Source organism: Accipiter gentilis, chromosome 9 (assembly GCF_929443795.1).
Source record: "Accipiter gentilis chromosome 9, bAccGen1.1, whole genome shotgun sequence".
In the NCBI taxonomy this organism is placed as follows: Eukaryota; Metazoa; Chordata; class Aves; order Accipitriformes; family Accipitridae; genus Astur; species Astur gentilis.
Window position 1 is genome coordinate 21050607 of NC_064888.1, and position 16707 is coordinate 21067313.

Consider the following 16707-nt stretch of genomic DNA (forward strand, 5'->3'; position numbering starts at 1 on the left):
AGCTACCCCATGCATGTTTCATCGGCCTTGGGTGTGGAAGCTGCCCAGGGAGAGATTTCTAGCTGGAAGTGCAGCTGTGTAAAAGCATGCAGGGGCTTTGAGTTAGCACAGACCAACTCTTTTTCAAGACCCCCTTTCAATGAGGTAGCATGAATGTGTGCTGGACGCTTCTGCTGCTGTAGTGATTGAGGAGTACTGCTGACAAAATGGCCAAGGAGAGCGTCAAGACCACAAGGACATGAAAGCAGTGATCTCGCTACTTATCCACTTTAGGATTTGATATTACTACCCAATACTCTATGTAAAATCCATTTTAGATGATTCTAGGGAACTTCACGTCTTTGGTCCTCCTTCTTCTTTGGGAGTAAAGTTTTGCTTACGGAGGAGTTGCTTACTTGTTTGGAGACTTGATAGCCACTAGAGATGTGTTTGTATTGGGGAATACGATATTGCAGGAGGCTTTCTCAGAGAAGAAAGCTCTTTAATGCCAAAAGACAGTAGTGTGCATCGTGGTCTTTCCTGGTTGTACTCTATTGAGAATATTTTACCCCTAGCACCCAGCTGTCTCCTTCTGGGCCCCTGTTGCTGTGTTGTCCCAAATGCAGCTGGACTCAGTGGTCAGAAATGCAATGTAGTCTTGGTTGCTGAGGTTAGAGCTCTTCTTTACTTTGCAGTCTAAGGCCAAGACCTTAAAATGGAAGATCTTGAGAGCAGGACTAGAGGGGTGACAGAGAAGGCATTTTAAAACAGTTTCATCTTCCTGTTCAACTTAGGGTAGAGGAAATGGGTGAGGAAAGCAGACTATGGGTCAGTGGTCAGCCCTCCTCTATAAAGAGGGGAAGACCATCGCTACAGAGGTGGAGAGGGTGGAAGGCACTTGGGAAAATGAGTGCCACCTGGCCAACTGGTATGGCTTGGGCTTCCTGAACCTTGGGCCAAACTCTGACAGTAAGACTTGACCATATAGTTAGTGAGGAAGGCTGACAATACAATCGGGTCAGAGCTGGAAGTTTTTTCTCTGTTGAAGTAGCTCTGTAAGTAGTTGGCTGAGTATGACAAGGAAAGCATATAATTTGCACTTCAACACCACCAACTCTTGGGTCTGGTCTCCATGCTCTGCAGTTGTAGCTCATTAGCTGAATCAGTTGTACCAAGTAGCCATGATGGCAAAAACCACTGGTCGGACAGGGCAGCAGCTCCATGGACTGGAGCATCACACACAGCTGGTGCTGAGAATGTGCCCAGCTGTGCCAGGTTTTCCAGAGTGAGAAGTCTTCCAGTCCTTTTCTACTCACCATTGTAGAGGTGTCATGTGAAAGCATAATCCTTAGTGATTTTTAATTTCATATCTGATGAATTTTAAATTATTACTCATTTAAATGATTACCTGTGCAAAATGCTCTCTGACCTGCATTCAGGGTGGCAGCAAGGTCATGCCAGGAGGGATTTTAGACATGGGTCTGAGCTCACATCAGGTGTTTCGGTTCCACCAACGGGTCAACACTGTTGTGCCAGTGGAGACTTCATTTATGACTGTGCTGTGAATTCTAAAAGTGCACGTGTGTTCAAAAGGAGAGTGGGTGAATTAATGGAAGGCAAAACTATAAAGGATATTATATACCCTGGCAGTATGTCTGCTGCAGAAAGCCCTTAAGCTGCAAGTAGCTGGAGGCTGGGAGAGTGTTTAGGGGAGTGTTGTGCTATGCTTGTTGTCATCTTGTGCTCTTCTGTGGACCAAAACAAAATTTGTATGTGTATGTTCTGCAAATATGCAACCCTCTTCTATTTTAATGGTAGCCAAACGGTTAAGATGTCTTCATGTTTGGCTGTACTAATGGTTATTTAAGAGAAATGTAAATGTAGAGAATTGAAAGCACTTAAACCCTTCTGGTAAAGGAAGTGCTGTTTGCACTGTGTACTTGATTGTGAATATCAACAGCATTCCAATGTTTCCTGTTTCAGTATTTTCCTTAACGACGGTAACAATCCAAAAATAGTTCAGATCAGATTGTAAGCAGGAAATCTAGTCTAACACATATCACCATTAAAAATGGATCAAATTACTAGCTGAAGAAAACATGCCTGGTCTGCTTTTTCACCAAAAGGTGCAAATCTGTTAATTTCCTAAGATTTAAAACCCAGCCACAAACTGCTTTCTCTGAATATGCTTTTCTAAGCAGCCCTGCCAGGTGCTTTGCTGTTTGCTGTGTGAACAGAGTTGGAAAGGTCTATTTTCTGCCTTGAACGTGAGTGTTCAACAATGTTGCCGCATCCACCAAATTCCTGCTGAACTTAGTGTGTCTAGCAGCTCCCTGCTCTTTTCCGAGCCTGTGTTTGTTCATTTGTTTTGCTTTTTGTTTCAGGCTAGAGAGGGGTTTTAGAAATGTAGTTCCCAAGAAACCAAAGTAAAGGTTCCATTATTGTCTTCAGCAGTGTAAAATCAAGCTCAGCACCATGGTTTTGTATGGTGCATGCAGAAAGACTGAGCTACGTCAGACAGTGTGCTTCAGTCAACTCAAAACCACCCAGTTGCTAAACAGAGAAATTTCATGGACAGATATTTGAGCCTCTCCCATTTGTAGGAAAAATGAAGTTTTGGATCTTGAGTCTTTGAGAAGAGCTGCTTTTTTTTTTTTTTTTTTTTTTTTTCCAATTAGGGTGCATACATTGTTGCACTGACATTTTGGTGTCTAGCAAAGCCTCCCCTCAGGCTGCACCCCTTCCAAGCACACCTCTGATTTGCCTTTAACGGGGGTAAGCAGCAAGACGCGTCCAACAGACTGGAGAAAGCTATCAACTTCCTTTGGAAACTCAGTGTATTTTGGGAAAGATGCTTGCCCTGACAAAGAGCACTCAAAGAAGGGAAGGCTCAGGAGGAACTAATTCTCATGATGAATTTGACACACAGCTCCATGTAGCTGTAGCTGAAGATCTACAAAAGCAGACAAATGTTCACTGCAGCACAGGTGAAAATTTATTTCTAAAACAAATGGCTCTTTGCCTGTGGCTTTAGTCACGAAATGGGTGGTGGAACTGTGTTCATATGCAGCTCTAAGCAACTCAAAGATAAAGTGTGTATTTATATGCTTTTTTTCAACAAAAAAGAAGTGTTCCCACAGTGAGTCTGCCCTTCCCTCTATGTCCAGAGGCAGGTTGGGGGTGGTAATAAGAGAAGAATATTTGTGAAAAGGGTTTGCAAACATGTAATCTCTTGTTCTGCTCCTACAGTCCTTCAAATTTCAAGCTGCTTTTCTGCAGCTCTGCTGCCAGCATATAATATATTAATGCACCTTTTTTGTTTGCAAAACAGTCTGTTTGATGAAAGTTATGCCGAGGAATGAAGCTATGTATTTGTTCTTTGAAAAGTGCTAGGATCAGATCTGCTACCAGCGCATTCATTGCGTTGTCAGAAAGGATCATGTGTAGATGCTTATGAAAAAGAGAGAATGTGTGTGATGTTATCTGCATTTTATTCGGTAGGTTCAGTTGCACTCTTGCTTGCTCCATGTGTTCCCAGGTCTCAGCTGTGAGGACTAGTTGCACAAAGCCACAATAGGCTCAAATTTGTGTTCTAGGAAGTCGGTGGAATCCGTTGACTCTTTTAGGTTTGCTTCTTGCTTCCCTGCCAAGAAGAGTTTTCCAGCTCTGTCATCTTACTAATAATTCTTTTGGCCCTGGGAAAAGCCTGATGCTCTGCATGCAGCTATATAAGGGCATGCAGATTGCCTGACCCTCTGTGGCAGCTCACAACCTCTCCATGACTGGTGTGGTGCTCCCAGCGCTCCTGGGTGCTTGCCCACAGCTTTTACTAATGATCGGCATGTTCAAAGTAATTTTGGCAAGTCAAGCTTGGCATTTGTTGTGTTTCTACAGCTTCTTCAGTGAGGCAAAAGTAGGTAACTCTGTAGCTGGCTGGTGGAAGAACAGTGTAAGTCTGAGCAGTCAGGCATGAGTCCTTCGTAACTCTGTAATGAAACCACTTGTGATAAACTTTTGTTGCTTCTTCTGCACAGCTGGAGTTGTCCTTTTGTATTCTTTGGTTGCATGAAGAGACACCTGAAATGCCTGGAGCAGAGGGCCATGTGTGAAAAAATTAATTTGGGGCCTTTTGTCTCTAGCAAGTTGTGCCTAGCGTTGCTGTTTGAATTGGCAGTAGGCTGCATGCAGCCGAAGTACAGTTTTGCTTGCCAAAGTGAGTATGTCCACTAACGGATAGTTGCTAAAAGTGACTGCTTGTGTTTAAATCCAAAGGCATGTACTATGCAGCTGTTGTAGCTAAAAGGCTGGTTAAAAGGCACCTTCCTGGTGGCCTGAAAGCTCTTGTAGTTAGTCTCTAAACATTATTAAAATGCCTGTCTAAAACTCTTGGGGAGGGTTGAAAGAGGAATTCTTTAGATCTTTCCTCATTTTTCAGCTAGCAAACTGTGTTGCACAAGGACCTTCTCTATGGGTTTAGTTGCTACTTTGGTATCTTAGTTGTTTCCATCCTGGTCATTGAAATGGGAGTGTAATGTGCCTCTCACCTTTACACAAGTTATTTATGCAGTTCCTGGCGCACAGAATTAGAGCCTCATTTTCCAGCTTTGAATTTTCCCTTGAAGCTATGGCCCAGCTCTGCACACAAAGCATTGATAGCAAAATCTAGGCTCTTGCAATGTTTATATTATACCATGTTCAAGCCAAGCTTCTTGAAAAGTGTTGTATTTTGTAAATAACTCTCCAGATTTTTGCCTTGACTCGCATGCAGTTTCCTTCCTCCCTTCTTACCAGTTCCTTCCCGTCCAAACTAGTATCAGATAAATTTCTTGGTTTCTGCCTGGATGAAACGGCATCTGCATGGCTCATTCCCTGGCCCTGTCTTCGTTGTGTTCTCTCCTGTAGTAAGGAAACAGCATGGAAATGTAAACTGCAAACATGACGAAGCTTGTCTATCCACATGCATGCAATTAATTTGACTGGCACTTGTTCCCAGGCTTGTTTGAGTATCATGGGTTTGTCTTCTTTCTGCACTATTTGAGTGTTGCGCTCATCTGGAATCTCTTTTGAAAGAATATGCATTAGAAACCATGTTCTAAAATAACTAGTCATCAATTTAAGCAGGAATCTGTGAGATCCAATGGGTATGCTGAAGCCTGCTGGCTTTCCCTGAAGACAGGGTGTGGTTCCTCAGCAGTTTACTGCCTGGGACATCCAGCCCCACCACTGGTGGGGAGGCAGCCCTGCTAGAGTGGCCATGCTCTGTGGCAGGGATACTGCCTCATCAGGGGGAGTGTGGAGTCGGTTTTGTGGCTGGGGGGTCCTCCTCTCCAGATCTAAAGAAAATCTTCCAGAAAGCCACTACAGTACTACCAGTAATAGCCTGCTGTGAACTCAAGGCACTGCACTGAGGCTGGGTTTGAACTGTCTGCTCTGATGCCTGTTCCCTTCTTCACAGAAATAAGATGTGAACACATATAGATAAGAAACAAACATGATGAGTCTAACCAATGCACCCTATCATCTATGCCTTGTGTCCATACTTCCTAGCCTTTCAGAAAATAAGTCCTGGGCCAGCAGTGGGACATAAGGTGAACTTTTAGGTGCTGTTTTTCTTTCTCCTGCCACACTTGAGTAAAAGTGCAGGCAGTGACACCAGGAGCAGAGCCAGGAAGCCCTTGCTGAAAGCTGGGACCATAGCAGTCCCACTGATGACCTGCAGACTGTGGGCTCCGGTGTGGTGGGATGGGGCACGCACCTTGAAAGCCCCACTAGGCAAAGCCAGTGAGAGCAAAGCTGTCTTCTCTTTGCCGCTTTGCTGGGGCCATAAATGGGCTGTTGAGAGTGGCTGAAGGGCTCTGCTGCAGCTGTTGTGAAGACAAAGGGAAGCTTTATCTTCCCAGCCTTAGAGGAACAACCATGCAGGCTATTTAACCTTTCTGTTTGGATAACTTTTAAACTGGATTGAAAGTGAAGCCTGGAGTGACCTTGCTGCTTCCATTTATATCCAGTGACAGATCAGAATGGCAGCAGGCTGGGAAACAAACTTGTGCTTTTTGCCTTGCTAATAAATAAGGGAGGAGAAAACCCATTGGCTGCAGTAGTTGGCCATAGCTGCCTCCCCTATGCTGGAGACCAAGGTGCTGTCACCTCAAATGCATTGAGTGAAGGGCAGTGGGAGGAAAGCAAGTGCCCTGGTTCCTGGGGAGAGGTTTCTGTTCCGTATTTGTATATTGGTCTGCTCTAAGCTTAAATTTTCAGCCTGAATAAGGCCTTTTGGTGCTTCTGGAATCTGATAATATTAAGCTGCTGCAAAAGAAAATGCTACCTCAAAAGTACTTAGATCACTGCTAGTGAGAACTGGCACAAGGATGCCTCATGCTAGAAATCAGCTGAAGTGTTTAATGCTCTCTGATCTGCTCTTTCATCTCCAGCCAATGTCCACTTGCTTACAGCCTGACTTGCAGGTTATTTGATTCCCTTATACTTTGCTGTGGCCCCTGTTGTTCCAGAGGAGGTGAAACTTGGTTGCACATGATCTCCAAACAATTTCAAGGAATAATGCTTTGCGTTGGTCAGTGGGCCGCTCCCCTCTGCAAACAGAGTCTTCAGGTGCAAAATACAGCCATCCTATAGATGGCTGTGACTTTGTCAGGCTTGATAGCCATAATCTGGTTAAAATCTCTGGTTCCTCAGGCACCTTAAAGCACTTGTTGCCAGAAGCAAAGAGGGAATGGCTGTTTTATACTCACCTGGGGTATGTTTGCATCCAGTAACGGCATCTGTTGAGACAAGATAATAATCAGATGGGCATGGATCTGATCCCATGCAGCTGTTACATTCATATTTGTTAGTCTGTGTGTGCCCCAGCTTGCCAGATGCCAGGATTTGGGGGATGTAGGTTGTCGGGTATCAGCACTGCAGCTGAGCCTGCAGGGTGCAATAGTCTGGAGTCAAAGGTTTTTGCTATGCCTGAATGCTTGTAAAGGATGATATCTGGTGTGACCTGTGTCTTTGTACTTGCCTGTGAAAGGAGGTACAGCACAGCAGATTTCATTCAGGTTTCTTCCGTGTAAATCTAGAGTGCAGTAGATGCAATAGCAGGTCAATAAAACTTCTCCTCTTCCCTAAGTGAGAATGCTGCCTCCTGTCTCCTCCCACTGAGCTACCTTTTGGATGTCAGTATTAAAATACTATTTACACAGCAAGTGTCTGGGGTATGCATGTACATCACAGTTAAGTTTGGGCTGTTTAAAAAAATGTCCTGACATTGGAGGGCTTTTAGAGGAATAGTGTAGACCAGATTGAATTTATCGTGGGTAGCTCTATACCCTGTTTTTCCATCCTTGTCAGTTTTATAAGCCTTTTCTGTTTAAAGTCTCTTTCCAGTTGTCCAGTGAATTCTCAGTGGAAGCATTCCTTTTTTACTAAGTACTTTAATTGTAACTGGGCCTGGACCCAAAAATATCTGGGAAGTACATCTATGTGCAGTTGCAGAGTCTGTAAAGGGCTCCTGTCAAAACAGGACATGGTTTTCAAAACTCCTCCTAAGAGTTTATCAGCCATCTGGTTGCCGCATGATGCAATGTTTAGCATTGAACAGTGGTTTTCATTCAGCAATACTGCAGCTACTCATTCCCTACTATTAAAAAGTTTGGGAAAAATGGCAGTGTTTAGTCCATCTGAGATGCTAACTGCTGTCTGTACTTCTGAGAAAAGTAGGTAGCATGTTTCCCACAAAGTATCTGAAACAAATCTAAGCACTCTGCTTCTTTCTCACCACTTGTTTGTCTGTTGTTCTCTGGGACATAGCAAAACTCCAGAATGATGATGGTAAAAGCAGTTGGTTTTGGTCACAGCTCTTGACTTGTGTTTCAGGCTGCTGTGTGAGTAATAGGGTCAGACCACAGACCAGTAAAGGTTATGTAGACTCTCTCTGACACATTATGTCACCTCAGTGCTTAGTCCCATTGCGGACTTGGACCCATTTCCTTTTTTATAATTCCCAAAAGCCTCTGTTTGTGCAGCATGGGTACCACTGTATAAATAAGAAGAAAATTCCTGAGGCCCAAACCAAAAAATATTTTTAGCTTATCCAAGGCAGCCCAACTTCAAGAACAAAATGTTCTCTGTATAGTCAATACAGGCAAAAATAATTCCTCTTTGCGGCTACCTATAAAAGCTGAAACACAGTAATATGAATTTTCCCACTTAATTAAAGGATCTGCATCTAAGGGATATCTCCAGCTTCTGCTGTTGGGTGACTCCCAACTCTACTGCCTGGGTTGGAGCCCATGCTGGATGTGTTGCCAGTGGAGTCCCAAAGGATAAGCCAGGATAGTCAATGCTGAGATCCCGTCTTTCTCCGAGGACCTCATACAAGATAACTAATTCATCCAAGTTACGTGCCTAAAATGAGGCTGTCCAGATTCCTCCTGATGTGGATAGTGCTGTATACAAAAGACTGGGGAAATGTTTGGGTAATTGATTAACTTCAAGTCTTTTAATAACAGTAATGATGCTCAGTGATGAAAACAGATTAACTATTAAAAATTTGTGTGTTGCAGAACGGAGTCAAAAGTCTGGTCACCACTTGTAAGTGAGGAGGGAAAGACGCATCCTTATAAGATGAATCTGGCCTCTCAGCCGCAGGTAAGTAATGGAGTATCTGCATGCTCTTGTTCCTGTTTACTACTGTCTGATTTCGGAGCAGTTTCTGGCCTGATCCTCCAAGGAGCTGAGCATGTGTCACTCCGTTGGTCACACTGGGGATAGTGCTGTGCCCCATAGCTCCTAGAAATTACATGACCCTTGGAAACCTTTAGAGATGTACTCCCTCCATTGTGGTCAGAAGCCTGCTGCTGTGGAGAGCTAGTCGGATACCTTGCCAAGGGTAAGCTGCTTGGATCAGAGGTGTTGTCTCCTGCCATCTGCATGCTCCCACCTACCATAGGGCACAGAAGGCATTGTAAAGGTGTGGCTCAATAAATCATTGCTACTGATGCTAGGCCTGTTGATTTTCATAGATAAGAAAGGTCTTGAGAGAGGAGGAAAATTATTCACTCTTAGTGTTTTCTGTTGGTTTTTTTTGTTGCTTTGTTTTTTCCTCTTACTAGTGGGTTCTTACTAGCGGGTTCTTACTAGCAGTCTAGCAGTGAATAAAGTGGAAGAGAAACACCGGCCTTTTATATTTTTATCTGTGGGGCAGATCTTGCACTCTGTCTAGGAAGTTGGTTTTGTAACCTTTTGGTAGCCTTGCTTCACCAGTCTGCTGCCTCTGTCAAGTAAACTTAGTTTAACAGTGACCTGTGCAAGGGCATTGCCTGGGCTAGGTTTAGAGGATTTCACTGCATAGATCTACAATAACTGCACTAAAATCAACAGCATTTCTCTGGATTTTCACCAGGGCTGTGATGTGGATTCTGGCCCTAGCACACATCCCGTGTGAGTCTTTCTAGCAAAATAAGTAGAGATAAAACTACCTTGACTCTGCAATTAATTAAGTACTAATATGTCTGTTTGGGTTGGAAAGGACCTGAACCTAAAGTAGCACATGGGCAGCAACACTGTGCCCAGACCTTGGCCTGGGATCTGTCCATGCTCCCTCTAATGCCAAGCTGCCGTGTGTTTCTTGGCTCAAGAGTGTGGTGTGGCATTTTTCAGGTATTCATAACTCAGCCAAGGCACAGTGTGAGGCTGAGCCTTGTGGTCTTGGGTTGGGCTGGGGCTGTGCAGTGACACCTGCCTGTGACACTGAGCTGAGATCTGGTCTGTGTCTTCTGCTGCCCAAGCTCTGGAGATTTTCTGCTGTGAGCCTTGAGACTTAGGGGCTAGGAGTGGGGCAGAGTCTGCACTGAGGCTTTGCTGCAAGGCTGCAGAGGGCTATTGTTTAATTCAGCAGGAGACCCAATCCTGGAGACCAAGTCCCTAACCCAGCCATTAACCAGAATTTAACTAAATGCCCCAGAATTAAACATAGGGCACTACACCTGCCAGGCAGGAGTTTAACATAGCTCACTAAGCTTAAACTGCAGCAAGAAACCTGCTGCTGCAGCCCCCTGTCACTAGCTGCACCACCACCACACTTTCTCCTCCAGTCCAGCCTGGGTCACTGGATAGACATCCACTGCTGGTCAAGTACTAAACACAGGCTCTTTTAATTAACTGATGCCACCTCTTACTTAAACTCATTTGCTATGGCAGTTTTAACCCTAATCAATGGCTCTCCTTTAGTCAGCTGCTCTCTGGGTGGAGTATTTTTATGTGAGTCAGCCCTGGACTGTTTCAGGGAGCCTACTGCAACTCAGGAAGAAACATGGATGAGAGGGACTAACCTTAATTCTAGCCTTTAACTTACAAGTCATGCGCTGCTTTCTAAAATGCAAGTAAAGGGCATCACGAAGTTCAGACTGTGCAGGACTCGGCAATAATCCTGGCGGTGGAGCACATCCCTTTCTAAACCCTAAACTTAGTCCTAATCCGGGTTCTGACTTCGGCCTTTATATTGATACCCCAATGCTGTCAGTTCATAAGTGTGGCACAACTGAATTTATTGATACCAATCTGTAACTGACGTCAGCAGGAGAATTCGGTGAGAAACTGACTGCAGAAAGATTCCTGTTACAAACCTTATCTCTGAGCAGTGACCCTTGTCTTAATCTTGCACTGGGAACCAACTGTTGCCTGAAAATTAGGCTTTGACCCTTGTGATGGCTGATACTAGAAGAATTTTATTTCCTGGTGTAAAAGGAACATTCATGCTCTTGCAGAAGTCTTGTCTTCCTTCTTCCCTTCCTTAAAATGAAGCCAATTAAGTCATTTGGAGTGCTGTTTTTCAGAGCATGGGGCTTTCTTTTAAAGGGCTTTGCCTGCTGCATATTCAGGCAGAGGAATTTAGCAGTGTGAGGGAAGATGTATTTCTTGCGTTTCCAAACCACAAGGTCCCATTTACCCTTTCTGCTTAACAGTGCCTGAACATCCTAGTCCACTGTGCCAAGGAAAAGTATCATGAACACCATCAAGTTTTAAGGGGTTTTTGTTTGGTTTGGTGTTTTTTTGTTGGTTTTCTTTTAATATACACCTGTTTCCTTTTTCAGTAGCTGACTGCAGCAGGTGAGGCTTGTGGTGAGGTCGGTGTGCTTGGAGTGTGATGTCAGCAGAGCATGCCGACTCCTGCCAGAGCTGTGGCAAGCATTGGCCGAGTCACTCTGGGGCTGTGTCTTTGCAGCATCACCAGAGGTTTTGGCCAGGCCTGCTGCAAATCATCATCAGCAGAGTGCAGAAGATGCTGTGCATACCTATATTAGTATTGCAAACCACTATGAATTTTACCAGAAAGATGCTGATCTCATTTTTCCAACAGGATTGGTAGAAGTCATGAGTAGAGCCCAATCTTCGAAGACAGCGCTGAGCTGTTCAGGTTTTTTTAACTTGCTTGCCAGTGAAAACAATATATTTGCTTTCCTTGGCAGCAGTCTTGTGCAGAACACTTATTAATTTGTTTACCAAAGAAAACAGGACATACTGAGTCCAAGTGGTTCATTTAAGTCCTGATCCAGGGTCCTCTGAAGATGTTTCTCACTGGTTTTGTGCAGAGCTTTTTGAATGTAGAAATATAATCATACATGTGAATAGACTTACAGCAGGCTCAAAAAAAAAAGCTTTAAAACCTTTGCTGTAGAAATTGGACTGCAATTATTCAAATCAGTTTCTCCCTTTCTTAAAATGAGGCAGTTTGATGTTGCCTCTGCTACCTTCAATATCTTAACTGAAATTTCTCGCAACATTTGTCCCCCTTCTTTTCCTCTTCCTATTTTATTGGTGTGGTTAAATAACTAGATCTTTGCAAAAGAACTTGTAAGAGAAATTAATTTTCAGTTTGTCTCAAGAACTCTGAGTGGCTGCATATTTTAAGATCACTGCTTACACATTTTTTACCCCATTTGAAATAGACTATTTGTTTACTTCTGTAATCCTTTTGGAGGCTGATACTTGGTGAAATGCTGCATCGTCCTGTGGAAGTATTTTCCCTTACTTGGAATGCAAGTTCAAGATATTTGGAAAATAAAAAGGCATTCCACAACCTCCCAGGCATTCCCTGAAGTCTTGAATCCCAAGACCGACGTCACTGTCTAAGCTGACTTTTGCCCATGAAGGAGCCACAACCTTATTATTATTTCATTACCATTATCTTTATCCTTCTAAATTAATTTAAACTGAGGCAAGAGTGATGATAAAATCACATTTCATCAAAAGGTGCAGGAGCTTGTCAGTGGTGATGGCTCAGTGGCTGAGCTAGCTTTGTTTTGGGTGTGACCATGGCAACATCAGGGGAAGGAAATTACAGTTGTCTTAGTGTATTTACTCAATTATTTCACTTGCACTTCTCACCTGCATCCTAAGGGCAATCGCTTAGTGCCATTTTTCCCATCAAGAGCTTTTCCTCATCGCAGTGGGAAAGATTAAAATAACACGTCTGCCTCTCCCTTCTGCTTAATAAGAGAGAACGAGTTACTTGGCGACTATGGTAATTTTAATGCTGATGACACTGACCAGAGACCTGCATAACTTTCAGACTCTGCCATGCTCTCTGGTGACCCTGGGCCAGGCATTAAGCTCTGGACCCATGTGCTGGGGTGTGTGTGGCTGTATTGCCGCTTGGTAAAATGAACAATAAAACTCTTTATCCCTCAGACTGTGCCATGTCTTGTCAGACCTGGGCTCTGTGAGAGAAGGTTTGTCTTTCCCCCCCTCCCCGTGTTAGTAGGACACTGGGGTCAGTGGGGCCTAGGTCTCTGTTTGAGGTGACTGAGCTCATATAGGGAACGAGCTGAGAAACCAGCTTTGAGGGCAGTCAGCACCAGGACTGTCTCCAAAAAAGCTTGTCCAGCTCCCTGAAGGCCACATACCTATTTGCAGTCGGGCACAAGTATTAATGTCACCCCTCAAGAATGTCAATGAAAACTCTTGGTTTGAGACAGATAGATCAGTTCTTCTTAACTACAGAAGATACAGGCTTTCAAATGTGAGGATGTTTTGGGTTCTCTTAAATGAGAAATAACCTCCAGACATGCAGCCCTGGAGGGTGTTTGTGGGATGAGAGAGACACAGTCACTTCTGTCTTTCCAAGGCTTCGTGAGAGTGCCTGTCCTGTCCTCATCCTGTCATCCTTGTCCTTGCAGCATGATGTCATTGTTTCTGTCTTGTGTATTTTATCTCCTTGGTTACGGAGAAGGCAGGGGCTATAGAAACTGGGTGTGTAGCTGGCTTGGCCTTTGATAAGGCCATGCATGTGTGGGCAATGCATGAAGCAATAGGTATATAAAGTAACAACCTTGTGTTTCAGACGAGGGAACTGTACTGGCATATCATGACCTGCTGTTTTTGGTTAAAAGGCGTTACTGCATGGATGTGGAATGTGTCGAGGATGTGGGAAGCCAGCCTTGTTGTTTTACTCTCCTACAATAACAAAACCCCAAACCCTTCCTAATTTCTAATTGGATTTCAAAGCATTGCAAAAGATCTTTCCATAGCTGAAAAAACCCAAACAATAACAGAAGGAGAGGTGAAAGTAAAGGCACTTCTTAATAGTTGTGATCGCAGCTGATGAAACATAGTGTGGGGCAGAGTTTGCCATGAAGACGTGCTCTTCTGAGCTCTTGCTGCACATTTGGCGAAAGCAGCCTCCCACCTCAGCATGCCAGCTGGGCACGAGCACGGCCTTCACTCCCCAGGGTGGCTTCACAAGGGCAAGGATGAGGCTGGGGGGCTTGGCTGCTGGTCTTTGCTCTCCTTCCCCACCTCTGGGACCAGAGTGCTCTCGTTTGCTGAGATTTGGTCAGGGGCCTGTTTTCTTAGAGCTGAGTAAACATTTATACTGAGAAATGTTTAATCTTGTTTCCTCTTGGCATGGCTCTCGAGGTGTGCAATCCAGGATCACCCGCCCCAAGCCTTCGGGCTCTGACTTGGGACGCAAAACATCCCACGATTCTGGGGCCCAATGGGGCAGCAGGTTTTGCTGGCTCGCTCAGATGCTTCAGGGGCCTGTGGGGCTGTGGGGGCTTTCACTTTTCCCTGCAACTGCAAAGCCTGAGTGCTAATTTTTTTTTAATTTGTAATGTGAGGTCAGAGTGAATCCCCTGACTCCAAGAGCTGGAGCTTCAGGAAATAACTATGCTAGCCACTCTCTAAATCGTGACTCCACCTCTGAAGCTAGTTTTTGGTGGCTTCAAGCAGCCCCCGGCTCTGTACTCAACCTGTCTTTCCTCCAGGGGCTGTGGGGAGGTGGCCGGGGAAGGGGCAGGGGGCGGGCAGGCAGGGGAGCAGGGCTGCTGTGGGTGCAGTGGCAGTGGGGCAGTAGCCAGCACCTGAGGCCCCAGCCCTGCCAGCTGCCTTCAGGCCATGCTGTGGGGAGAGGAGAACCCCACTTAAGGGAGAGGCTGCCCAACCCCTCATATTGAGGTTTAGTTTATTTAGTGAGTACAAAAAGCCTCTGGGTTTTTCCTGTTTCTGGTGGTCAGTGCAGCCAGATGGCCTCGGCCACGTCACCGCGTGGCGGATGGGATCCAAGAACCCACCCTCACCCCAGACTGCCACCAACCTGCCAGAGGGCACATGGGGCCACGGAGGTGTCCAGGTGGCTTTATGCCCCTGCTTCATGGGATGTGCCCCAGCTGAACTGGTGGAGGTGGCTCATCCTGGGCTGTCTGTCCATCTGTCTGCCTCGCTGACAGCTGGGAATTTCCCCAGACTCCCATGCCCTGATTCCCGAGATGAGCGGCTCCCGTGGTGGTAGCCATGTCCATCTCTGGTGTGTGGTGAGGAGGAAACAGATGGCCGCGCTGTGAGCCGCTGGCTGGCCCCGGGCACGGAGGTGACAGCTGATGTAGCAGTGGGGATTTCACAAGCTGGGCTTCAGCATCACTGAGCATAGCCTGGCGTGAGCAGGACGAGAGGGAGGAAGGGGCCATTGTTTTCCCAGATAATTCCCCATGACGCAGCCTGCAGCCGGTGCAGTAGGAAATGTTGATCTGCTTCCTGCCCCAGCGCAGGGACATTTTCCCTGTCCCTGCAGCCTGGCACCACGTCTGGCGGCTCCCTGCTGTGCCGGGAGGGCGAGGGTGGCAGAGGAAGCCCCTTGGCACCCAGCTGGAAGAGCCACGGTGCAGCACCTGCAGCGCCTGACAGTGTCCCCATCTGCTCCCGAAGGGGGCTGCTGCCTCTGACAGCCAGCACCCAGAAGACTCATCTGGCAGGAGACCTGCATATTTGACCTGAAGCTGGGGTCCTACAAACCTTGTTTGTCCTTGGGATTGGGAAATAGCTTTTCCTCTGGGATGGAGGAATTTGTACTAGTGCCTGAAGGACTTGGGAGCACATGGGATTGTGCTCCAAAGCTACTTGGAGCTTGTTCATATAGCAGAGGTAGTTTCAGGTAGGGAGGGGGCTGTTGGAGGAATGGCTTCATTTTGAAAGTAAAGCAAGATAAGACCTCTCTGAGTTCAGAAGCAGCACCCTGGCAGAGAAGTTTGTGCAGTTGCTAATCCATTTAGCTTTGGGCTAGCCACTCTGCCAGCCCCTTTGGAGACATATGTCTGCAAAGGAAGGAGGGAAGCAAAGCTGGTATCTGTGCATTCAAAGCGATTTAACTATCACGGGATCAGTTTATAGTGATAAAATATTGCTCTTGAATATCCTACCTGGAGGCTTGGGAGCTACCATACCCTGGCTTCAGACCAAAATAACTGCTGCTGGTACCCCTGCTCACTGCTGACTGCAGCCCACTGCAGACAGGACTAGCACTAGGGGACTGAGGCAGCACCATGGCTTCCAGGAAGGGTGAGGCAAGTGGTTCCGGATCAGCCTGCAGATGCCAACTGAAGATGTCTCTGTAAAGATCTAATATTAGTCACACTCCTCTGTACTACTGACAAAGAAAGAGCGAGTCATGCTCTGACTGGGTGAGAGCATGTCCTTGTGTCTGACCAACCACTGGTTCTTCCTTTGCAAACAGCCCACTGCTTGCTGCTCTTGCTGTGCCCCAGCCAGGGATGCTGTTTAATGCTGCTTGCCCCCTTTTCCTTGTGTTGATCCTGCGGACGCCACATCCTTAGAGATGCTGCAAACCCCAGGCATATCAACTGCATAAACCAGGTGCTGCCCCCACACATGTACCCAGTATAGCGGTGTTTTTCTACTAACATTTCTCATGTGGCTGCTGGTGGACAGGTTTTGGGGAGTGTCATATTTACGATTTTTTTTTTTCCCAATGTTAAGTCAGAGACTCTCACATAAACACATGATTCCAGGAGCTGGGGCTTTAACAAAACTTCTGCACAGCACAGGGCCTGTTTGGCGGTTCTGGCAAATCCCTAGGTAAATACATTTGACAGTGAGAACATGTTATCTTTTGATCTTGGGTTCATGAAAGCACTTGTTCTTTGCAAATTCCTTCAACAGCTCGAGCAGAAAGAGCAGCATGGCGTGACAGGAAGTGCTGGAGAATTTGGATTATCCAAATGCCCTTTATAATATTACTGCTCTTGTAATACTTGTCTGTAGCCTGTCGGGTTATACACCTTCTATGCTGTTCTCCAGATGGGATTTTGCTAATCTAATCTTCAGACACCACCTTCTCCACTGATATTTCTATTTAACCTGTTATAAACTCCCTTATAGTCTGTGGACTTTATCCACATGAGAGCTACTACAGATGACCTGACACTTTTGAAA

General features: G+C 45.7%; 2 protein-coding genes across 5 annotated transcripts in view; one reads left to right on the forward strand and one right to left on the reverse strand.

Moving 5' to 3' along the window:
* The window catches only part of TLL2 (tolloid like 2), a 321269-nt gene that overhangs the window by 72268 nt on the left and 232294 nt on the right, over positions 1-16707 (reverse strand). The gene's annotated exons all lie outside the window — the stretch shown is intronic.
* The window catches only part of PDLIM1 (PDZ and LIM domain 1), a 45718-nt gene that overhangs the window by 14110 nt on the left and 14901 nt on the right, over positions 1-16707 (forward strand). For all 4 annotated transcript variants that reach the window (XM_049809811.1, XM_049809816.1, XM_049809812.1 and 1 more), the window contains exon 3: positions 8544-8628. In XM_049809811.1, coding sequence (XP_049665768.1) covers positions 8544-8628 — 85 coding nt within the window. The remainder of the gene's footprint in view (positions 1-8543; positions 8629-16707) is intronic.